This window comes from Lipophrys pholis, assembly GCF_963383615.2.
Source record: "Lipophrys pholis genome assembly, chromosome: 10".
In the NCBI taxonomy this organism is placed as follows: Eukaryota; Metazoa; Chordata; class Actinopteri; order Blenniiformes; family Blenniidae; genus Lipophrys; species Lipophrys pholis.
In genome coordinates, this window is record NC_137640.1 from 18,134,671 (window position 1) to 18,152,406 (window position 17,736).

General features: G+C 41.6%; 1 protein-coding gene across 3 annotated transcripts in view; it reads right to left on the reverse strand.

Annotated features, from left to right (window-relative positions):
- The window catches only part of dennd1b (DENN/MADD domain containing 1B), a 105,586-nt gene that overhangs the window by 38,573 nt on the left and 49,277 nt on the right, over positions 1 to 17,736 (reverse strand). For 2 of the 3 annotated variants that reach the window (XM_080473842.1, XM_080473841.1), the window contains exons 7-11: positions 16,038 to 16,118; positions 11,752 to 11,805; positions 11,035 to 11,145; positions 2,870 to 2,970; positions 611 to 656 (exon numbers count right to left, since the gene is read on the reverse strand). In XM_080473842.1, coding sequence (XP_080329968.1) covers positions 611 to 656; positions 2,870 to 2,970; positions 11,035 to 11,145; positions 11,752 to 11,805; positions 16,038 to 16,118 — 393 coding nt within the window. Of the gene's footprint in view, positions 1 to 610; positions 657 to 2,869; positions 2,971 to 11,034; positions 11,146 to 11,751; positions 11,806 to 14,716; positions 14,777 to 16,037; positions 16,119 to 17,736 lie in introns of all 3 variants that reach the window. The other variant, XM_080473840.1, reaches the window with a different exon arrangement.

Below are 17,736 nucleotides of genomic sequence, written 5' to 3' on the forward strand. Positions count from 1 at the left end.
AAAAACAGTCAGATTCTAACTCGCGCACACACAAGTGCAAACGTGTGCTTTCCTGCGACGTGCACTCACACACAACAGCAGTGCTGGTGATGGCTTGCCCCCCCCCCCAACCAACACTAGGTTTAACAATGAAGCAGAAAAGCTCTTTGTTTGCAGAAGCTTTCTTTGGCTTTCTCGCTGTGTCTTTTGTACTTCTGGTTAAAAATTGGACATAAACAAAAAAGCCAGTTAAAAAAAACTTATCTAGCTTTTTATTACTTTTTTTTTTTTTTTTCTTCTTGACATAGGTTTGATAAAATACCCCCTTTTTTAACAAAATAAAAGCATGATTCATACAAGTAAATGCAACCTGAGATGAGCATTTACAGTGAGGCCAACAATGAATTGGCAGTTCACATTTGTACCTCCCTCAGTGTTGAGTTTATATAGAAATGTTTGTTTGTTTTTTAATTATGGTTCTTTGTATGTTTATTTCCGACTAAGAAACACCACCTGAACGTTTTATGTAAACAGACGAGACACACTGTCCATTACATATTGAGTAAAATTCGGCATATTTCAAAACATGCATTGTTAAATGTTTAAAAATACCAACTGATCATGAACTTACCTCCAGCAGACTAAGATGAACTCCCACAAAGTATGGCATGGGGGCACTGCAGATAAAGGAAGTAAACCAAAGCTTTGAGCAATGTTATCATAAAACTACATGCTGTAAAGACAGAATTTACTTCAGACAAATTCATTGAATATCAGATATCATCAAGACAAACACATTCAATGATTGCAATTTTAAAAGTCTTCTAAGTTATTCAGCAGCTAAAACAGCATCCACTGTAGCTTCTTTAATGTGATGGGGGGGAGGAAAAAAACTATTTGTATTATATAATGTAAACCAAATGCATTTCGGGTTAAAAATGTGAAAAGTCAATCTTTGATCATAGCTTTAAATTTCACAAAACATAAAATGGAAAAATGTACAACTGTAAACGACAATGTTGAAAAATGGAACCAAAAATTTACATTCAAACTTATGTAGTGTAAACAGATGAGGGGATGAAGTGAAAAGAGTCAAAAATGTGTTATAATTCACATTGGCGTCCCATAATATTATCATTAAAAAAAGGCATATCCAAATATTTTACAAGAATCCCCATGAATCTGAAATGAATGTTAGAAATGAGATTAATGACTGCAAGCAGCAAAACCAAAAATCAAACTGGTGCCATTATGCTCATTTTACACTTCAGATAGAAATAGATAAATAAATAGAGAGTGTACTTTTTCTGACTCCAAAGAGTAAATCTTATGTGGAGATGGGTTTGAATTACAAATGAAACTGTATAACAAATAAATAAAAATATAAGTGGGTCATTTTGGCTACTTGATAAACTGAATACTGAGAATACTTCAACTCAGCCACAACTGCAATAGATGAGTTAAAGACAATAAATGTGTTTTTGTTGTTGTTCATTTGAGGATATTATTTTTTTAATAAATAATTTTATCTGTGTGGTGTAATTTCAGAAAACCAAGAAGGACTTGGAACACTTCCTAGAAAGCTAAAGGCCAGAAATATCAAACTTTCTTTTCACTCTAAAAACATGTTGTACAGGGTTATTATGTTATTTCTGTTTTATGTGATTTATTTTCACTTTGAAAATTAGTGGCAAGAGAAAGTTGGATTATAATGTTCCACCATCCAAACGGAATACATTTAACTAATACAGGCAAATAATGGCAAACTATTTTGAAGCTGAGGTTTACTCAGGCAGTAATATAATAATCGGACGTTTTGGATCTGAGTCTTTGAGGCCAGACGGATTCAGAAGCCACGGGCTTGTAATCAACTTAAGGCAACAAAACACAAACAGCAGGCCTGCAGCTCTGCACTGTAGCTGCTCTCTGTCCAACGAATGTGCAGCACAGACTTAATGCACACCAAAATCCAGGGGAAAAAAAGGCACACAGAGACACACACACACACACTAATAGGATTTAGATACATAATGGGTGCACGGAGGACACCCCTGTGATTAAATAAGGTAATGATGAGTCTTTGCAGAGTGTTGAAAATCACATTCTACTGTCAGTGATGAATAGCTTCTTAAGGCTGATGTGTCCCTCATGGTGAAGCACTGCACTGTATGAACTATCTTCACTGACTCACTGAAGAAAAACTGCTCCTTTTACATAAGCCGACTTCCCCACGTTGTGGGTTTTTTCTCTCTCTCTCTCTCTCTCTCTTTTAACGTGCAGATCTGAAGTTGACCTGAACGCATGTAGATTTGTAGATGAGCCATTACTTCTGCCATCCATTCACTTTCAATCAAGTCCATTCAGATTTGTCGGATTTGCGTTGGATGGGTGGTAATGAACCCCTGAGAGAGCTAAGATGATGAGAGTGGTGGTGCTAGCACTGGCATGAAATATGGAGCAAGGTGATCCAAGCTGTTCATTATGTCGAGGAGCCACACAAGACAGGGCGCACCACAAGAGGACTCGCAAGAACATGAAGAGCGGGTGGGAGAATGTGTGAACATGTGGGGCTACACATTTACAACAAGGTTTTAGTGGTGAAGCTTCGTGCAAAATCGGACATGGTGTGCATTTATGTATCAACTGTGTGTGTGTGTGTGTGTGTGTGTGTGTGTGTGTGTGTGTGTGTGTGTGTGTGTGTGTGTGTGTGTGTGTGTGTGTGTGTGTGTGTGTGTGTGTGTGTGTGTGTGTGTGTGTGTGTGTGTGTTGGAAGGTGCCTGGAAGAATGGCTGGAGAGAACTGGGAGAGGATGAGCATTTATTAATATGATATTGAAGGTGTATGTGTGTGTCTCTGTCGGTGCGTGTGCTTTAGAGTTGGCCAGCCTTACCAGCAGTAGTCCAGAAGATGCGGGGGCAGCACGGGGATGAAGATGTGCTGCCAGTACATGGGAAAGAGCAAAGCAGCAGCACCATGGACACATGCAGTTAACTACATGGAGGAAGAAATAGAGGAGAGGACAAACTCAACAAACTCTCCCATAACAACACAAGAAAAGAAAATAAGAAAACTGCAGCAAAACACCCGTCTATGCTCAAACTTTGCTCCATTTCACTTACAAAAAGTGCCCCCCAAAAAAAGAAGAGCAACAAGTTGAAAAGCTAAAAATAAACTTCTGATATCAGTGCTCCGCTCTTCTTTTTTTTTTGATTGTATTTCTAATACATTTCTCTAACTTCGACAAAGGACTAAATATATGATTCCGAATAAAAAAAAACAAAAAAAAAAACAAAAAAAAAAACTTTGTTGTGATGTTGTCAGTTCTTTTGTATGTCACTGTCTGGAAAGTTTAACATCTATCAAGCATGTGACTATTTTTGATAACTTCTGCATTTCTTTCAGTTTTGTTTCGTCTCTTAGTAAACAATGTTTAAACGGTTGCAGTAAATATTGAGATATTTTCTGGTTGAGAGTGATTTCAGAAAACAATGACAGTTAACATAATAATAACCTAAACAGCAGCTACTATTTTCAGTGGGTCCACCTGATAGTTGCATTTGATTAAAACTTCAGACTTATAGAAAATCATTGACAAAAATTATTGAAATATTTACTTTATATATAAAACTATTCCAAGAGACAGTATGCCAAAAATGTTTGCGGCGTCAAGTCAGTCATATTTAGAATAGCAGACAGGGTTGAACAAAACTTTATATTTCTGTGCTTTGAAAGTTTTATTCAAGTGTTTACTGAAGATATGTCTTACATAATAGTTTTCATTTATACTGACATGAAGTGGCAAATTTAGGGTAACAGCATCTTAGAGTAGAAATATAGGAGATAAAAAAGGATTATAACAACTCAAGGGTCAAACAAGTGGTTCCATGGTTCCATGGCAAAAACCTTCAGAAGGTTTTTACATTAACATGTCTGATGATGAACACATTAAGTGAGCTGGTAAAAAAAAAACAACAGGATGAAAACAGTGCTGAAAGAAGACAGAGACATGTGAACAGAAAAAAGACTGATGTCGAGAGTTACTTCAGGAAAAGTAGCACTTGTTTTACACATTAAAAACATGAATCCATTGTATCATGGGTCATTACTAAGCTGACAATGTAAATACTATTCACAATTTGGAGGAATTTAACGGTAAAAGTATAGATTCTGACCCGTTTTGGCATACAAAGATATGAGCTCCTTCAAACTCTGGTGTTACTAATTAAACGCTTTTTAAATCAATGTCAGTAAAAAAGGCGATTGTGCTGTGACCTGCACAAACGCAACAAAAGGAGGCCAAAACAGTACTGACAGCATACATAAAAATCAAAATTACCCCAACCACTGTGAGTGAGAAATTAAAGGAAAAGATATGGAATAATTAACCCCTTTTTTAACAAATAATGAGACGTGATCACGTGAGGATGACATTGCTTTTCAAAGAGGGTTTTTACACTGTCAAGCCAACATTACACACAGAATTAAAGTCATTGTCTTCCATTGTCTTAAAGCCAGCATCCCCTTCTTGACATCTCATCTCTTGAAAGCCGAGCCATAGTAATGACCTGCGCACACACACATACGCACACACACAAACGTGTGCGCTCACGCGCACGCACAGCAGGAGAAAGAGGCGTTAGCTCATCCCCCAGATTAAAATAACATGATTAAATATGGAAAGAGAACAGAGGTCTGAGGGGCTCCTGGGGGACTTCATTAGGGCAAATTGCCAAAGAATGAAACATGAGTTAGCCAAGAGAGACTGCGGGCTAGGCCAATACCACCGGGACCCCGGAGGAGCAGCCGCTGTTATACTGCTGCAGCTTCACAGTCAATGTGTGAAGCGGACACACACTATCACACACACACACACACACACACACACACACACACACACACACACACACACACACACACACACACACACACACACACACCCACACACAACTACCAGGAGACCCCCTGCTCGCTGACACACACAGTGTCACAATTGACTGGCCAAAAGCGGGTGAGTCTGGCGGCTGTAAACCACCACTGCCAGTGGAAAAGAAAGAGGGCCGCACCTCTCTGAATACAGCCAAAGATCAAACCTGGACATCTGAAAAGCTCACAACAAAACCAGTGTGTGTGTGTGTGTGTGTGTGTGTATGTGTGTGCATGCATGCGTGCGTGGGTGTCCCTCCTTGCATGTTTGTTTTAACTGCATTCATTTTTCATATTGGCCAATGGGAGAAAAAAAAAGCAGCAATGATCTTTTTTTATTGTCTCTGTGCAATCTCTCATCCACCCAGTCCCACAATAGTTAGGACTTAATCAACATTTAATTGGTGTCTTGCTCTGTGTATCTGCATATGCATATTTCTGCTGCCTGCTGTCTTCAAATAAAACACAACAATGCCACGCTCCTGTCAGGATTAATTCCCCGGCAAACAGTTTGTTTTTTTGTTAATTCTGAAAATAAATCAATGCTATGAATATTAATGTGTGAAAGTGAAGCACTTGGTGGAAAAGCGACTATCAAAACCATCACATGCTTCTCTGTTTTTCCAAAAGCGAAGATGGCAAGGGCCCATTAAATTGTGATGAAGAGAGGTCACCAATCTAGAGGTGGGTATACACATATGCTCACGTGTCACGCGTGCGCAGGCACACACACTAAGTGGAGAGCCAACAGGCGAGTGTATGCCTCCTCTGGGAGTGCGAGACAAGCCCCAGCCATTCACTGGTACCAGGAGGTAATGGCACAGAACACCTCGCTAACCAACTCCAATTATCTTCACCAGGCCTCAAGGTGAGCCCCCCAACCGGCATGATTTACTCTCAGGTTGAAAGTGAAAACAGGAGTTTCTCTCACTGCTCCTCTTCTTTTCAGGCTGGGTGGCTGGCTTGGGGGAGTTGGCTCAGAGGGGAGTCTGAAACTAAGATAATGATTTATAAAGCAAATTCAGATTTGGACTTTCTTTAATTTGCTATCTCCAAAGCGATGGCGGTAGCAAGGCTTAGATAAGGTAACTTGGAGGGAACTCCAGAGGAATAGTTCACATATTTGCTTCTTTAATTTAACTTAATACAAATCCCTGTGTCCTTGTCCAGGTTTGAGACCAAATGAAGCAAAAAGCAAAAGGAAGATAAATTGAAAGAAAACGAAAGAAAAAAAAAAAACAGAAGAAGAAATCATTTTCCACTTTTTTCTTCATTTAGGAGGGGGCTTCACATGAGAGTGGGTCATGAGAGGCTAAGGCTGATAAAATATTTGCCAGGCTGATAAATAATAGATGAGTGGAGCCAAATGGCTTACACGCTCCACAAAAGACCTGGGTGCTTAATATTCCATTCAATGGAGAATCACAGATACAGTCCCCAAGAACAAATACAGGATTAGGTGCTGGGTCCAGTCCTTGGGGACCAGGGCTCTGCCCAGTAATGAGGGGCTGCCTGCCTCTTACACTGAGTGAGTGTGTGTGTGTGTGTGTGTGTGTGTGTGTGTGTGTGTGTGTGTGTGTGTGTGTGTGTGTGTTGCCCCTTCCTCTGAGAGAAGCTAACCGATTATACAGCAACAGCCTGCTTCAAAAAGCAGTCAAGGTCTTTGGTTCTGCCCTGAGAGCTTTTTAGTGTGCTGTAGCAGAGACAGTGTCCACGCGAACACTGGTTTTCCTACACCACATTCAATGAGGCTACAGGAGGGACAGACGGCAAAACAGAGAGACGGAGACACAAAGAAATGGGCAGCACGAGATGAAAGTTAGAAAGAGGGAAGAATGAAGTTAAGAGGTTAAAAAAAAAAAAAAAGAAGAAAGAAAGGCAATAACATTAGTTTTTTAGTTTTGTCAATAAGATTGTCTGGACATGAGTCATTGGCTTACTCTATTCTCAACTACATGCCATTCGTAAAGACCATGCACTATGAACTGAAAATCTTGTTTTACTTTCAAGTATCTCCAGAGGTATATTGCAAAGAATCTGTCAGGGAAAAAAAAATAGTAGGCACAATATAGAAAGAGGGATATATGTATGTAATATATGTAGAAGTGAGACTAGTGTGTTGCATCCAGTCTATCTAATATTAACTTTGGAGTGTCTTTACTGAATAAACTTGAAGTTTTGTTTTGTGTTCGCAAAACAGCTTTACGACGATCCACAATATGGTTGGTTGTTTTTTAACTAGCAAAATAAATGGGATACTTTCGCTATGAAGTTGGGGGGGGGGTCCACAAAATTACTCTATTAATGATGAGTATGAATCTTCTCATCTTTGCATATAAACTAGACTCCTTTTATATGTGTCATCATATTTAGTTGAACTTATCACTCTACAAATCACCAACAGCCACAACATCCTTCAACAGTGGTATTCCCTTAAAGAGCTGGACCCTCCGGAGACCACAACACAACAAGCCTGAGCTCTGCAGGCTGTCAGTAAACTGACTGTTTCCACCCACACTATTAGTCTTTACCTGAGCAAGTGGACATGTGAAAGTGAGCACAGACACAAAAGGGAGAAACGCCTACTCCACCACATTCACATATCATTTTACATACAGTTTAAAATAGCAGTGTTATGAGTATTGAGCCTTTTTTTTTACCACAATGAGGAGATAAACACTATTCTCTCTGCTTACATGATCCACTTTGCTGGAAGAACTTATAAAAAAATGGCTAAACTGTAGCGTGAGCAGAATGTGATAAAAAATAACTGCTACAGGCATGTAATTCAATATGACAAGAGGAATGATATCAACAGGGTCGCTCTTGACCTCCTCACACCAGCTGTAAACACTCATTTCCCTTCCCCAAGCCTTTCCTTTCTCCCCTTTCCCTAAACACACAAGCACCAAATTCAAACCTCTCTTCTCCATTTCTGGATTCATTTTCATCCAAAGTTGCCATTACTTATTCTCTTTACCTCCTCTCCTCCTGCTGTCCTTCTGTCCATTGCCACCTCTGTTATTTTACTGCTGTGTTAGCCTTTCTCTCCCAGGCTAACTTACCAATTACCCATGTTCTGCTCTCTCCTCTCTTGACAAAAGCTGGTGTCAGACCCAATACAATACAAGCATGCCACAAACAGGTAGGTGGCACGAGTTGTGTGTGTGTGTGTGTGGGGGGGGGGGGGGGGGGGGGGGGCATTGGACAACTCAAGAAACAGCAACTACAGGCCTCCCACTCTGGCATACACAGTCACCAGACTGCTCACAGAAAGACATAAGGCATAAGGTACACACATCTGTGAGCGCAGATGAAAAACACAAAGAAGTGCATGTAAAAAAAGACATTAACACCCACAACATGCACACACAAGCGCACACACAGTCACACCAACACAACACACATAAATCCAATGGGGTAGAGACAAGTTTATCATAGAGGAAGAAGATGGTGAATGAGGGGAGAGAGGAAAAAGGACAAAGCATGAGGAAGATGTACAAATGTTCTGCAGATGCCTCCCAACACAGACACACATTGAGACACACAGGAAGAGGGAGGCAAAGTCACAGGGAAAGAGAAGAGCAGCCAAAGAGAGTGAGAGACAGATGGACAGAAAATGATATGTCTGAGAGAAAGAATAAGTCAGATAGAGAGAAAGAGAAGAGAAAGAGACAGACAGGAGTCAGTGAAAAAGGGAAAGAGGAACAACAGAGGAAAAGGCTGGAAACAGAGAGACAGCTGGCACTCTGGGGCACGTTGGATGGATAGCGCCTTGTTAGCATAGGCCTGACAGCCTGATGAGAGGGCTGCTGTCAGCCGGTGCTGGGGCCGGGCTGTGTGAGCCTAGGCGATAGGCAGGGCAGAGGCTAGGCTCACGAGCTGAGGGGGCCTCGGCAGATGAAAGATACAGGGGGTGGTGGGGTGATGGTGGAGGGGGTCCTCCCAGCTGACTAGTTAGAGGAAGGGCCGGTGCTGCCCTATTATACGGGCCTATGACAAGGCTGCACGCACGGCTGGCTCCCGCCCCTGCGCCACCACCAACCGGCCTTTTAAAACAGCGGTACCATTCACCTCTGGTCACGAAACAGCAATAAGTCAACTGACGCATTGTTGTAAGATCATGATTTATTCCTTTGCTTTTGGCTGCTGGTGAGACGCAGCAGCCATGTACCGACAGACCGACATGGTGGGTTCACCAGGGGCTGTAACACAGGCAGCACTGAGCAGAAAAAAATGCAGTATATCTGTGTGTGTGCGTGCGTGCGTGCGTGCACATGCACGCAAGTGTGTGTGTGTGTGTGTGTGTGTGTGTGTGTGTGTGTGTGTGTGTGTGTGTGTGTGTGTGTGTGTGTGTGTGTGTGTGTGTGTGTGTGTGTGTGTGTGTGTGTGTGTGTGTGTGTGTGTGTGTGTGTGTGTGTGTGTGTGTGTGCGTGTGTGTGTGTGTGTGTGTGTGTGTCTTTTTCTCATTCCATTCCCTCTTCCTCTCTGCTTGGCTGAGATGCTGGACAGGCGGAGGTGGTGAAAAGCAGCTAGATGATACTAACGATGTTACTAACAATACCTTTTCTCATACATCTTCTATCGGTGGAAAGCAGACTATAGAAATATTACCTGTCCATCCAATGACTGCTGGCACTCACTTTCACAAACATCGTGACAAACTCCGACATAAATTATACATCTCTCATCCTTAAAGATATTTGATCATAAGACAGTGGTATGGATAATAAGTGGGGCTGCTTTCAGTTAAATGTGTATAAACTTAAGATAGCTGGCTTCAAGAATCATGGCAGCCACTTCCACTTGAACTGGGGAGGTCAATCTTCCTACCAGCAAAAATAACGCATCACAAGAGTAGTGATAGCACCAGGCCTGCTAGTAATCCCAGTGGAGATGTGAAAATACCTTTGTACTACAGTGCCTGACATATATCGCTACCAAACCAAAACACCTCTCCCTGAGGAAGACGAATAGATAGATGACTGGATGAAGAATAGCAGAGGATAAAAGGCTTACAGAGGTAAAGGTCTGACGTGGAGGCTCTTAAAATATCTTGTCAGCATATATTTGTTATAAAAACAAGCTGAGATTTGTCTCAGAGCTGCAGAAAAGTGTAAATCACAGACAAAAATCACCTCCACCCCCTCTTCCTGCTCAAAAGAAAAACACTCTCACCCTTGAGTCTGATAATTTACATCATGTACCACTTGTGTCACAGCACAGTGTGTTGCCTAGACCCTGAGCAGAGGTGCTGTTGGTCTGAGGAGCTGAGGGGAGACAGGTGAAACTCTCTGAAGGCCTGGGTAATTTTTACAGCTTCTCATGATGATAGCTCCTATGGGAGACCTTGGGAACTTTTTCGTCCCAGCACTCACCACGGGCCCCTCCGGCTGTGAAGTGTTCTGCAGGCTCGCAGATAGGCCCGGCAGCACCGGCTACACCACAGATACAGATAGACCTTGGATGACATCACTTCCCCCACCGATCTCATCTGTCATAAACATTTGGCTCTGCCTCATCAGCCGCACAGATAACAGGGGATGGAATGAGGAACAGAGGGAGGAAGAGGGGAGAGAGACACAGAGAGCTCTACTCCCTCATAAAGACAGACAGAAATGACTTTAAATTATCTGAAAGGCTTAAGACATGTAATAACAGATAATTTAGGGCTTTCTGTGTGTTGCAGTTATTGGAGAAACGGTCGCATGTGATCCAGCTTTAGAGAGGATTTTACAGCTTATCAGAGCTTTGCGAAACTGCTATCTAAGTGCAGGATTTGTTGGTGGGGGGTGGAAGATCAGTTCAACTCTATGTACAAGCAGCATAGCTATGACAGATAAAAAGCCTTATCCCACACATGAAGGTTTCTTATTCTGCTGGAATATTGATGAAGGGGCTCAAGATCAATTGCGGAAACCGTCCCACACTGAAACTGTACACCATTTGTCTGGTTAATTGAGTATCTGAATTCAATTTGAAGGCAAAAAAAAAAAAAAAACTTGAAAAGCATGACAAGAAATTAACATTTTCTTCCAGACTGCCTTCAGACTTATTTTAAACCTGAGCGTGACAGGTTAGACACAGAAAGTGACTGCAGCTGAGGGAGCAACTCGGAGGGGATGGACTCACAGTGCTAAGCTTGCTTGAGGTAATGATGATGCGCCGTTCGTGCAGCATACTGGCGTAGAGCTGCAGCATGTTGTTGATGTCCACAGCCACAAAGTACTCTGTCAGGTTCCTCTGGAGATAGACAGGAACAGAAGGAGATTCCGGTATATAACAAACTGTCCTCACACAACTTGCCTACAGTAAATTGTCGATGCTACAGGCTGTGAAAGTGCCAGAGTGTGCCATGCAAAGACATCTAGTACCTTACCGGCTGAAAAAAGACTTCGACTTCATTCTCAACAGATATTACTTCTCAGAAAGAAAATAATGGGGAAACAGTTTTTAACTACATAGGGGCCTTTTATTCGTTTAATATACTTATGTTTAGAATAGAGGGAATCAATCTGTGATTGAACTGTGAGACCGACAATCTATTTCATCGAGTGTCCCCATGCCATAAAAATTAAACTAAAGTTTAAATAGCAGAAACAGCGGAAAAAAATGTGTGCTCAGTTCCAGTGAACCTCGTAATACCCATACCAATCATTGAACTTCGACATTAAAAGTAGGAGCACCACAGGAGATAAAACTGAAACAAGGGGATGATGCAAAAATTTCAAACGGTGACAAGTGTATTTGATTAAAAACGATTACAGGCAGAGATGTTTTCAGAAGAAAGGGATTTCTCTTTGTCTCCTTCCGCCTCTCTCTTTACTTTTCTTTTCCATGAATACTTACACTCTCAGGGATAGTTGGCAGTCCATTGATATCCGGGGCGATGAAGTAGGAGTGCTGCGAAGAAGAAAAAACACAAACACGCGGGAGAAAGAAAGAGGGAAGGTCACAAGTGAAGCATAGCACTCACACAGAAGAGAATGAGGGGAAGAGGAGAGAAAAGGGCCGTTCACTTTGTTCTATGATTTATGGCTCATCTTCAGCTCTGTCTATATGAATTGCTGAGCTGGTGTCTGAACTGTGGCAATGCTTTTATCAGGCCTCCAGAACAGAGAAAGCTCAATAGCAGCTCAGCTCCCCGTAGACTCAGACTGGGGTGATGTCTCCGGTGAAAAACTGAGTCTTTATTTAAGCATTAAAAAGGCTCGTGGAAAACACACACACACACACACACACACACACACACACACACACACACACACACACACACACACACACACACACACACACACACACACACACACACACACACACACACACACACACACACACGCGCACACGCGCACACACACACACACACACACACACACACACACACACACACACACACACACACACACAGGTTGTTTAGAGGATCACAGGGCTGCCTGTCTCACTTTGGGAGAGCAGGGCAGGTTCAGTGTTCAAATCAAAGGGGCCTGAGAGAGGTGCTGTTTGGAGGTAGACAAACCACCAAGTGAAACACACTCCTTGTGTCTCTCACACACACACACACACACACACACACACTCTTGTATCCTTAGTACATCTGCGTTTCTCCAGGGCTCCACTCAACCATCTAGAAGCCAGTAGTTTCTCGAACACAACAAGACTTAACATAAATTTTTAAATTGTATGTACACATGAAGAATAGACTACCTTATTTTGATGGGATGAAAAAATAACAGAGAATTTTAAGAGTCAGCAAAACAATTCCGTTACAAAAAAAGACACCTGAATAGTTACAAATTGCATAATAAGGAAAATGAGTCCAGACCTGCAAAACAGATTAAGAGCATTCAAAAAGAGCAACCCAGAAAGAGTGCCACCACCACGGCAGGAGAGAGTCTGATGATAGAGACTAAATACAGGCAAAAGACGAAAAAGCTCATCTCAACCAGGCAGAAAAACTATGGGGAAAGCAATGCAAAACAAATTATCGTTATACACTGCAAAAGGAAGTGACTATATTTATGTACAACCTATTGTCTAACCTGTTGGTATAACCTGTATAATGTGACGCAGCAGAGGAATCTTTCTACAACTGCCCCTCACCTGGACATCAATGCAAGTTAATCTGAAGTCTGCTCTATTTAAGCCAATAAAACACTATACAAGACTAACAACAAAGACAATTCACTGTAAAGATACTAATCCTCTTGTAACAAACTTCCTTTTCCTGCATGTGTTTTGGTATGAACTGTGCAAACACCCATTATCAGAAGTAAACACTTAATTCCCAGAGGACAACCATTAATTTAGCTGAGCACAGATATAGTGCAAACAAAATCTAAATTTAGACCAATATCCAAAGGTTTGAATTTGCCCTTTTCTGCTGGGCAAAAGATACACGAGTAGATGATTTGTAAACTCCCACATTAACCCTATTTGTCATAAGGCATTTTTTTGAAGGTTTAAATTACTATGACCATCGCTCTATTTTCAAGTAACTTTTGAAAAGCGATCATAATAACTTAATTCAATTGACAAAAAATTTCTTTTTTATTTTTGATAAGTTTCTTCTCATTAAGTTTGCATTAAAAAGACAAGAAAACGTCAATAAGCATTTAATTGACCAGATACACTGATCTTTATTTACAGCAACAACAGGTTCAATATATAACTTTATGTGTTATGATTTATATTTATATTCAGATTTTAAAGATCAATTGTTGTATTTATTGTATTTTTGGAACGTGCAAGATGGAAATCTAATAGAGTCTTTTTTTTTTTCTGCCTTGGAATGACATGCAACAAAAAAAGTTGTATTTGATGTAATTACGCTGTTATTCTGAGGAAGGTTGCTGTGAGTTAAGGGAGACTCATAGTTCTAATGTACTGTGCATATCTATCTATCTATCTATCTATACACACCTGTATAACCACCTACTGGATATATCTGTGTGTGCGGGTCTCATTTTAAACCTCCCAGGTTTGCCTCCTCCCAGGAGTACGCATTGGAAGTATTTCCTAAAATACTATTAGCTCCGGTTTTTAAACTTAGACCAAACTGGCACTGGATAGACTTTCTGGTTTTGCATGAAATGATCTTTACTTCTCAGCCATGTTTTATCAATCAAGCCAATTCATAGCCTAGCAAACAAAGACTGGTAACAGTATGATTGAAATTAAATGAAAGAGTGATTATAGCTAAATAAATAAACTGTAATAAAACATTGTGATCTTGGGGCGATACTTCTAAGACTTAGGACAACCACCCACAACTACATACAGCGTATCTCTCTTTTGTCCCCTCGTACTCTGTGTGCTAAATAATATTTCCCCGTTGGACTACAAATTTGTGGCATTGTGATAATCACAAGCCATGCTCCTCAACTCAACCCAGGCTTTCATTGGCTGCTTGCTTATCTGATTTTTCTTTCTTGTTCTTTCGAAGACTTGTTTATATAAAAACATTGAAAGTGGGTTAACTGGAAAGGCATCAAGGAGATTTTTTGAGCACAATTGCCTTTGCTTTAAACATAAAGAGATGAGGAAAAAAAAAAACTTTTGATATTCAGAGAGAGAATATAGCAGTGTGGAATGGCATTAATCATTTACAAAGTTTGATTGTTTTCCAGAGGAGAAGAAACATACACCAAGGCCCAGGATAGTTTGTTTTTGTTATATTTAAAAAGATAGCGCAGCTTATTTGGCCAAATTGGAAATCCGTGGCTCCCATGCGATTAGTATAGCAGCAATTTCATATTTCACAGCAGCCTCCTTCCCTCCTCCCTTCTCTGCCGCTCACTCATTCCCCTCCACTCACCGGCTCCTTGCTTCGCCGATCTCTCAGTACTTGCCCAGTGGCAATATACAACTGTTCATTCTTGCACAATAGGAAAGGGAGAGAAAGAGCAAAACAGGGTTCATACATGAAAGGGGACAATGATTCTTCTTCTTGGCTGCCATGATAAAACAAAAAAACCCTCTTTAAGGGAATAATTCTGCTTCATCAATTAAATATCAAACTAGTGGCTTCTCCAGAAAGAGAGATGAAGCTATCACCTCTGTTCTCCAGGGCTTCTTTTCCAATGCAGCTCTGAGATGCAGATGAAAAGGTTTTGTTCACATATACAGCCAGTACAAAAAAAAAGATAAAACCACAAAAAAATGGAAAAGAATGTTAATTGACCTTGTTAACCTTGCTAAAGGTATATTGATTACTTCATATTAGTCTTGTTCTGTTGTAAATTCAACTGTGTAATTAGATGTGTATCCTGCAGAGACCTTTGCTGCTGAAAAAAAAAAAAAAAGACCTACAGTTGCTCGTTTAATTGGGCCAAAAAAGGAGTAGAGGTCCCAAGGACAAAGGCTAACACTGTAACTCTTGTGATGCCATTACACTATGATGTCTCAGCAGCTTAAAAAAAAAAAATAATAATACATTTAATGTTAGTGAACAAAACAGTATGAGTTTAGCAGTCCCACCAAAACCTGACCAGGGTTATGGAACAGTTCCAGCGTGAGGGTTTTATGTTTGGGCTGGGAACATACAGGCAGAGACTGTGGGAGAGTTTACTCAAAGACAGGCCGACTTTGAGGGAACCTGAGCTTGTTGGGACATTTCAGCTTTTGATAGGCAGGAGACATGACGAGTTGTGAAAGGACCCTTCAAGTTCAAGCATAACCAGTCCGGGCTTATCACACAAAAACCAGTTAGTGCTCCTTTGTGATGTACAAACACACGGTCAGTTCTTGGGCCTCTATGTCTCTTATCGGTACCTATGTAGTGTCATGTCTTTATCCCCCTTGCCCACAATCTCTTTTATTTTTACTGTCCAGATGCCCTTTTTTCAACATCTATTTTATGTAATCTTTGTCTCTTCTTAACCTCTTCGTGTCAATTTCATTTCTGTTGGGCTCCATTTATTTTCCTCTTTTTTGTCTCCTTTTCTTCAAAGAGTACATCGTATCTTTAGTGCTCCCAGCTCCACTTTTAACTACTTCTGCCAAGTGTTACCTCCTCTTCTTCTCTGCAGTCCCCTTCACAGGCAACACACTGCTACACTAACCTACCTGTCCTCCTTTCTGTCTCTGTCTGAGCTGTCTTTGCCTCTGATAAGGGGGAATACAAGATCTATACCTACCACGCTCAGGTTGACTGGAGTGAAGGGCTTTGGCACAGGCAGATCATAGAGCGAATTCAGCATGTCATTCAAGTCATTTTCCTGAGGGAGTGAAACAAACAACAAAAGCAAAAAAGACATGGGACACATGAATTTTATTTATTTGTTTTGTTGATGTCACGAGTTATGTGTCAATCTTAACAACCGTGCTGGGACAAGTGCTGCTGCAGACCAGAGGGCAATCCTGCAGCGAGGCCTGAAGGGCTCGACAACATCCGACTGACATATGTTTAACGAGGAAATGGTGAGGTTAAAAGACGGCTGCGTGCAGGGCTGCAGACGCTTATTATCCGGTGGCGTTGATTTACGGCAGAGAGCGGGCTGTCAGTAATTAAAGCAGGGGTCCCCACTCCAAAGACAGGGGCTGTAGGAAGCTGTCAGAGAGCTAGTTTGACCACAGAACAGGCTCTGAGATTATTCTTCCAGCATTTATGAGCTCTATGACAAGACTGCTATTTACACTCGCGGGTCTCTTGCTGGAGAGCAGAGAGGGACAACACTAAGGGGGGGGCAACTTGTACTTAAACTAAACCATTGCGATCACAGAGGTTTGGATATTGGTATTTTTTTGTTTTAGCTTCTCTTTATTTTTCCTGCCCCCTGCAAGAACTTTGTTTTGGTTTTGGCAACAAGCCACTGCTTGTTTGAGGAAAAATAAAACGTGTGTGTATCTATGTGTGGAGAGAAATAGAAGCAATGGGCGGCTATATACACAGAGGGTGAAGGAAGAAGAAGGGTAGGAGGGAGGGGTGTTAGGGTGTGTGCAATCGAACAGCCTCCTGTCATGAGACGCTCAATGCTCACACGCATGGTCAGCAACACGGCCTGGGGAAACAGTTCATTTACCCCTCGCCTTAAACCCTCATCGCTCTTCTGTCTTCCCTCGTCTGTCAACATCTCCCTCCCGCCTGGAACGGACAGTGGGGTAAATAGAAACCAAATGATGCACACTAACACTTCAGTCACCCAGGATTTCCACCAATCTTTCTGTCTCTCTCTTCCTCGCACACAAACTGTCCTTCTCTGCCGTGCTTTTCTCTCTCCATATTAGATTATTCTGCTGAATTCTCTTCACTCACCGTGTGTGTGTGTGTGTGTGTGTGTGTGTGTGTGTGTGTGTGTGTGTGTGTGTGTGTGTGTGTGTGTGTGTGTGTGTGTGTGTGTGTGTGTGTGTGTGTGTTTTAGCGAGGCACTTTGTCCTGATCACAGTTCTCTGAGGATCTTGGAAGAAGCAGCGACTACATGACAACTGAAAGTGGTCCCAAAGCTCGCTGCGTCTCTCCGTGGCTCCGTCTCCCTCCCTCCTTCCTCCTATCTCTCCAGTCTAAACAGTGGAACATCACCTACACCCTATGCACTAGGCGCTGCACATCTCCCCAGTTTGTTGCATATTTTACACTTCCCCTCCCTTTGCTCGTACAATGCAGTGAATAGTCAGGGGAAAAGACTTTTGTGAAGTACAAGCATCTGTGTGTATATTTGTGAGGGAGTGTGTGTATATATTTTTTTTCCTAACGATTTGTTTTCCAGTAAATCATCAGGAATAACTGCCAGTGTCAGATCAGTGTTTGGTCTGTGAAATGTCAACATTGTTGCTGCTAACAACAGGAACCAAGTCGAGCCCAAGACGGTGAACAAAACTTGCACACAAAGGAAAACA